Raw genomic sequence first — 7,352 nt, forward strand, 5'->3', positions numbered from 1 at the left:
TTGTTATCATCTCGGACCGTGTGGTCTCTAATGCATCAGATTGATTACTGGCAGGTAGCTAGTCACTGATGGGCATTCCAGATATTTTCATTGAGTCAGATCATTTGGCTAAGCTCACTAAAAAGTGCAAGCTCTCTTGGCTCCCAAACGACTGTTCGTAAATCAGGCCATTTAATGTGATGATAAATTTTATCATACTTGTGCCATCGTTCTACGGTAATTTAAAGGCTAAAAGACATAAGGCTACAGTAATGAAAGCCAAGGTTCTATCATCATTGTATCATCATTAAAAATGGATTGACCTTTGGCACAATTCTTTGCTTTGCAGAAATATTCCTGGAGAATTAATTAATAATGTTGCACCATAATCAATTAAACAGTCATGTTTGTTTTATAAAACATGTCTCACTACAAACCAATCACGTGATTGCTGATCCAAACCTGTGTATAAAACCTGTTTTCAAACAGAGACTATGTGATGTTTATGATGGTGTATGTAGCTATACTGTTTTGTTTTAATTTCTTCCTGGCAGGGACGGCCAGCGTACACATAGCTATAAAACTAACTCTGGCACAGTTATGTTTGCATTGCCCTTGTTAAATGAACTAATAAAGTATACTAAACATTGCTTACATCAGTTCCCCTTGTCTTTCGCTGTCTCATTGTCTCTCATTCCTATTAACAATTGTTAATGTGGCATTGTAAATTAGGTTTTCGGAAAAGTAACTAGCAGCTGATTATCCCACACTTCAGTGCTATATCATGTAGGATATATAAAAGCAATACAATGTTTTCTTGGCCTCTTCAGACAGATGAGTCGGGTCGCATAGTAAACCCTACATAGCCCGCTTTTAGAGACGACTCCTTCACTAACCACCCACACTCAGATCAGTAGTATGAGAACCTGGATGATAGCTGAGATTACGGCAGACTCTGCAGACCTACAACGCATAACAATGTATTTTACTGATTTTTTTTCCTTCTCTATGGTATATCCCATCGGTTTTTATAATTTACGCTATCGTTTATGCAAGTCCTAGACCCGTTGGCGTACTAGCAGTAGCTCTGGTCCTACATTGGAGGTTGTGTATGAAACTTGCCACGTTGGAATCTCGAAGCCACTTCAAAGCGAGTGGATTGGTTCCCCTTGCAATTTGAACATCATATGAAGACAGTTAACCCACACCATGATACAAACGGATGGGGGAATCATTGAAGAATGCAGTACCCTTTGGACAGAAGGCTGTATTTGCATTTGCTGCAAGTCTCAGTGATAGTTTCATCATCAGTTAATTTTCCGCAGGTCCACGAGTCGAGGGAGGGTTCTCCGCAGGCCGAGCCCCCTTTTACTGTTCACACTGAAGTTGGTTACGAGGGAGCCGCTTCTGAACTTTGAGGACTACAAACTGTTCCTGAAATTAAGCAAGACCTGTGATCAAGGAGTACTAAGGAATAGTAGGAATTCTTATTTTGGGAATTACAGCAGAGTGGACCAAGTTGGTAGAATTATTTTATTTTAAAAGTTGATGTTCTGGTTATAATTTGGAGTGATGGATGTCTGTCTATGTTTCTCTGTCTGACTCTGTTTCTCCCTCTATGTCTATCTCTCACTCAATTTCAATAAAAAAACTGCTTTTCTCTCCCTTTAGGTCCCTTTCTGTATGTATGTATGTATGTATGTATGTATGTATGTATGTATGTATGTATGTATGTATGTATGTATGTATGTATGTATGTATGTATGTATGTATGTATGTATGTATGTATGTATGTATGTATGTATGTATGTATGTATGTATGTATGTATGTATGTATGCATACATACATACATGTATGTCTCTCTCTGATTATGTCTGTCCCACTATCTTTCCTGTGTCTCTAAATTCTTCCTCAAAGGGTTTATCTGCAGGACAGACAAAATGTGTGGCTCAACAATTTTAGCATTGCAATACATTCATTGGTAATAATAATAACTACCTCTCCCCCCTCCCCCCTCTCCAGGGCCTGCGTGTGGTGCAGAGGGGGTGCGACCATGCTGTTGCAGAGGCTGTCTCTGTGCCCCCGGCTGCGGCTGGTCTCTGGGTCTCTGACTAGGGGCCACCAGGAGGTCTCCCCACCACAGACACAAGGCAAGCTCCCAGGCCCACCGGCCCACCAGCTGCTAGCGTGCTGAAGCACGTCGCTCGCTCAGTGCTGACGCATTAAGTGAAGATCAGTTCAAATGTTTAAAGTCCCGGTTGTAGTTTTAGGTGAAGTCCTAGTGTCATTGTTCTAGTGATTGATCCAGTGGCCTATATGTTCTGTTATGAGGGTAAGGGCAGAGGTCAAACACTGGTGTTTTGCCATAGTAGCGCTCTCTCCTTTACTCCCTCTCCCTTTCTCTCTCTGTCCTCCCCTCTCTCCCTCCTCTCTTCTCTCTCCCTTACTCACTTGCCATCCTCTCTCCGTCCAATTTTTCTCACCCTGTATGTCGCACTGTGTCTGTCGGTTTGTCCATCTGTCTTTCATTCTCTTTCTGGTGTTGCTGCTCTCTCTTTCTCTCTCTCCCTCTCTCCCCCTCTCTCTCCCCCCCCCTCTCCCCCCCCCCTCTGTCTCTCGCTCCAGTGCTCCAGAGAAGAAGTGTGTAGTCAGCGTGGTCATTCTGTGTAACCTGCTGATGTGGCAGTCTGCCGTCTGCAAACGGTTGCCCCGGGTAACGCTGGTTTAGGGGGGGAGGGGGGGTATTATTGTCATCAGATGCGTTGAGTGCAGACAGCCAGTATCTGTGTGCATTAGGACACTTCTTCAATAAAGGGCTGGAGATAGTGTGTGACTTGACGGTCATATAACTTTGTAATATTTGTTTGGAATGAATTCCGACCTATATAAATGTAATCAGTTCTCACTATAACAAATACTACATTTCTTTAGCATGTCATTTGTTAACTGTTACGCGGCTCAAACGTAACAAAGAAACGGGGCAGGAGACAGCGCGAAAAGTCAATGTTTCTTCATTTAATTGCCTCAAAAGCAATGAATCAAACAGATATGAACAATCATGGTGCAAAGCACAACTCAAATCTCCCGCTCCCGCTCCGCGTCGCTCCTGGCCAGGCCCCCTTTTATCCCGTACACGGGGACACACCCCGTACGCGGGAACACCCCCATCCTGGAACATGCGGGTCCAGGCCTATGAGAGCAAAGGCAGACAAAACACGTAGCACACATACCACGACAACCGAAAGGCCAATGTGGCCGTAACATAACTATTAATAAATAAAAAAAATTTTGCATAACAGGTTGAAATATTCAAGATTTCGTACAAAATCTACATTTGATTCAATGGTACAAAAAGCGATCCATAACCTATAACCGAGTCCAACAACGTTCTTGAATTACAATTCGGTGGTGATTTTACTGTGACTTGGTCCCCCAGAATATTGTTGTCTATGAGTGAATACTTTTCTTTATTTCAAATTAATATACCTGACAGTACTCCCTGAGTACTGTCAGGTACTGTCAAGATTAAAAAAAAATCTTTTCATGGTTATTCTTCGTTTATCTAGGCTGGAGAAATTGAGAAAAATCAAGCAATTCATGATTTCTACTATTAGTTTCTTTAACAACAAATAAACTGAAACCTGAGCCTAAACAATGAACAGGCTACGTCTGCGTCTGACCCGGTGAGCTTCTGTCTGTGCAGGGCCGCTCCGGGCCGTCCACGGCGGGCCCTTCGCCCACCGCGGGGAGCTGCGGCAGGCCAAGAGGATCGTGGTGAAGCTGGGCAGCGCGGTGGTAACCCGGGGCGACGAGTGCGGCCTGGCCCTGGGCAGACTGGCCTCCATCGTGGAGCAGGTGAGGCCTCGCGACCTCTGCCTGACCTTTTACATCACCTAAGTTATCTTAAGTTGTTGGGTAAAAAATAGTGACTACTATATGGACTAAATGTTAAATATTTCGGTGTTGTCATCAAGCAATGCACAGAATACTTCCTCTTAAAGTTTTTTCAAATGTCACTACACAAAATTCGAAAGTCCATTCATTAACTTGAGTGTTTATGAAAAATGTATAGTGAAGTACCTCATGCACTCCTGCTCCATAGTAGCGTTAGAGCGCGGCTAGGCCAGTGTTGCGTTTGCAGCGGGACCCATTTATAAACATGGCTCGCTCGGCAAGAACCAAACAGATACCGAAGTCTAGTCGTTCTGTCCTCCCTCCCCCCAAAACCGGCGATTTTCGTTCAGTATGAAACGAAAACGGAGGTTCTGTGCATCGGCAAGAGTTGCGACTCGACGGGCCTTCTGTCCCCCCAGGTGGCCATGCTGCAGAACCAGGGCCGGGAGATGATGATCGTGACCAGCGGGGCGGTGGCCTTCGGCAAGCAGCGACTCCGCCACGAGATCCTGCTCTCCCAGAGCGTCCGGCAGGCGCTGCACTCCGGACAGAACCAGCTCAAGGACATGGTAGGGCTGGTCTGGTCTGGCGGGCATCAGGGCTCAACTGAAGAGGACTCACCTTGCCGTTATATGGGCCTTCAGGTCACGTTCATGTGATTCATGCGAAGGGTAGCACGCGCCATTGATTGACTTGGAAGCAATTCCCAGCCGAATGTAGAGTAGTAGTTCGGAACTATTTGTATTCCTTTTAAAAAAAAAAAAAAACATTTTTGATGAAGCAATTTATATCGAAATCAACCAGAAATGTTAGATAATGTTGGATGTCATGTTTCCTTTTACTGACGTTTACATTACATTTACATTCAGGGCTTTTAGCAGCCGCTTTTATCCAAAGCGACATTGGAATCAACCATGCAAGGCAACAGCCAACCCATTGGGATCATTTAGGGTGAGGTGTCTGGCTCCTCAACACTCGCTAGCAGGATAGCCGCTAGCCGGAGATCGAACTAGCAACCTGCTGTACCTCCTAGGCTAAGCCGGCTAAGTGTAATTGCTACGTCCACAATAGAGACGGACAGGACCGGCTTTCTGATCGAGTCTCTGAGCCGCCCGGGGGGCTGGCCTGATAACTCTGACGTGGTCTCTGATGGGACGATGTGTTGCAGTCGATGCCGCTGTTGGAGGCGCGTGCGTGCGCGGCAGCGGGCCAGAGTGGACTGATGGCGCTCTATGAGGCCATGTTCACACAGTACAGCACCTGCACAGCCCAGGTAACCCACGCTCACAGCCTCAGTGTGTACAGCAGGGGCCTAAGAGACTCGTTCATGCATATAGAGCCAGCTGCTACACTACAAACGTGTTATTATATGTTGGTCTGCGAGTAACAACGTTTCGTTCAGTTGTACACATGTTATAAAGGAAAGAAAACATAGTGAATCTATCTATCTATATAAATCTAAAGTTAAAGTCCTTGTTATTTTGGTAAAGATTGTGGATTGGATGAAAAACCATACATTTGCAAATACACCTACTTAGCAAAATATATCAGCCAACGATAAGCACCAAAAAATATGAAGAGGTAATTGTATTTATAAAAAACAGACATGTCTGTAGAAGTAAAACAGATTTAAGTGTACGTGTTAAAGTCTATTGTGCTTTTATGATGTGTAAACTCTATATTGAAGATGTTTTTATTGTGCTTTGCTACATTCACAAACAAATGATTATTTCCTCTTCCTAACCGTTCCTCTGGCCCCGCCCCCCCCCCCCCCCGCCCCCGCCCAGATCCTGGTGACCAACCTGGATTTCCACGACGACCAGAAACGGCGGAACCTGAACAGCACGCTGCAGGAGCTGCTGCGGATGAACATCGTGCCCATCATCAACACCAACGACGCGGTGGTGCCCCCGCCCGAGCCCAACAGCGACCTCCAGGGGGTAAATGTGGGTACTGTCGCCATGGGGTGGAGGGACCGGCCGGGAGGGGGAGGAGGAGGAGGAGGAGGAGGAGGAGGAGGAGGAGGAGGAGGAGGAGGAGGTTGTGGTGGCGGTGTTGGTGGTGGTGGTGTAGGAGGGGTGGAGGAGGAGGTACTGGTGTTGGTGGAGGAGGTGATGGAGGTGTTTTCAAGGAGAAGGGGAAGGAGGTGGAGAAGGAGGTGACGTGACGGTGGTGGTGGGGTGGTGCGTTTTAGGTGGGGGTGGTGTAGTCGTAGTTTCCGTTTGTCATGCGTGATTAAAGATGATAGAGAGAGCATCCGAGTGTTGACCGTGCGGAACGGCAGGGTGCAGAATAACATTATAGTCGGAGAGTGAGCTTAATCTCCAAGACGCTAACGCCTCCCCCCCCCCCCCCCCCCCCCCCCCCTCCCGCTGTGTCCCTCACTCCTCCCTCCTCTCCCCTCCCCCCTCACCCCTCACCCCTCAACCCTCACCCTGTCTGCCAGGTGATCAGCATCAAGGATAATGACAGCCTGGCCGCACGACTCGCGGTGGAGATGAGGGCAGACCTGCTCATCGCTCTGTCCGACGTGGAGGGTACGTAGGTCAGCCCCCCCTCAGACCCATCTCCTCTCTCTCCTCTCCTCTCCTCTCCTCCCCTTCTCTCTTCCCCTCCTCTCCTCTCCTTCTGTCCCCTCCTGTCCCCTCCTCTCACCTCATCTCATCTCATCTCTCTCCTCTCCCCTAAACTCTTCTCCTTTCCCCTCCCCTCCTCTCCTTATCTCACCCCTCCTCTCCTCTTCTCTCCTCCCCTCTTCTCTTCTCCTCTCCCCTTTCTCCTTTCACCCCCTCTCCTCTCGTCTCCTCCCTCCTCTCCTCTCCCCTCCTCTCCTTCTGTCCCCTCCTGTCCCCTCATCTCATCTCATCTATCTCCTCTCCCCTAACTCCTCTCCCCTCCCCTCCTCTCCTCTCCTTATCTCACCTCTCCCTCCTCTCCTCCCCTCTTCTCTTCCCCTCTCCTCTCCTATCCCCCTCTCTCCCTTCGCCCCCTCTCCACTCCTCTCTCCTCCCCTCTCCTCTCCTCTCTTCTCCTCCCCCTCTCCTCTCCTCTCCTTCCCTCCCCTCCCTCCCCCCTCCTCTGTTTCGGTTGGGTAACAACACCATCTGTCCATTGGGGGAAAACACTCAGGGGTGGTGTGGACTAGATAAACAGATACCGGCTGTCTTCATCTGCTGAGTTGGCTGCCGATGGGTCAATATAAGGAAGGGCTGCCGCACGGATGGTGATATAAGAACACTTACTGGGCTGACTTTAAACAAACAAGGAGAGAGCTATGTGTGGTGGTCAGCCAATCAATGAAGGCATACTTTCCAGAGAGCATTTCATGGAGACAGGAGTAGCATTTGTGTACAATACAACCATCCATTTACAAATACATTAACAATATACTTGTTACGAGGTTAAACTTCCAGAGGTCAGGTTCTCGGTTTCATCACCCCAGGCATCCTTGAGCAAGAAGCCCGAACACCTACCTGAT

The 7,352-nt window shown here is 47.7% G+C and overlaps 1 protein-coding gene across 1 annotated transcript; it reads left to right on the forward strand.

Moving 5' to 3' along the window:
- Positions 1–3,038: 3,038 nt before the first annotated feature.
- On the forward strand, positions 3,039–6,483 carry aldh18a1 (aldehyde dehydrogenase 18 family, member A1). Its single transcript, XM_060037276.1, has 6 exons — positions 3,039–3,162; positions 3,684–3,835; positions 4,294–4,443; positions 5,043–5,147; positions 5,662–5,814; positions 6,321–6,483. The coding sequence occupies exons 1-6, from the start codon at positions 3,039–3,041 to the stop codon at positions 6,417–6,419; spliced, it is 783 nt and encodes a 260-aa protein (XP_059893259.1). The 3' UTR covers positions 6,420–6,483.
- The last annotated feature ends 869 nt before the right edge of the window (positions 6,484–7,352 follow it).

The sequence above is a fragment of the Gadus macrocephalus genome, chromosome 18 (genome assembly GCF_031168955.1).
Source record: "Gadus macrocephalus chromosome 18, ASM3116895v1".
NCBI classification, from domain to species: Eukaryota; Metazoa; Chordata; class Actinopteri; order Gadiformes; family Gadidae; genus Gadus; species Gadus macrocephalus.

Coding starts and splice junctions, on each gene's coding strand:
- aldh18a1 (XM_060037276.1), top strand. CDS start 3,039: ATGGTGCAAAGCACAACTCAAATCTCCCGCTCCCGCTCCGCGTCGCTC. Junction 3,163..3,683: donor CCCCATCCTGGAACATGCGG/GTCCAGGCCTAT, acceptor CTGTCTGTGCAG/GGCCGCTCCGGGCCGTCCAC. Junction 4,444..5,042: donor AGAACCAGCTCAAGGACATG/GTAGGGCTGGTC, acceptor GATGTGTTGCAG/TCGATGCCGCTGTTGGAGGC.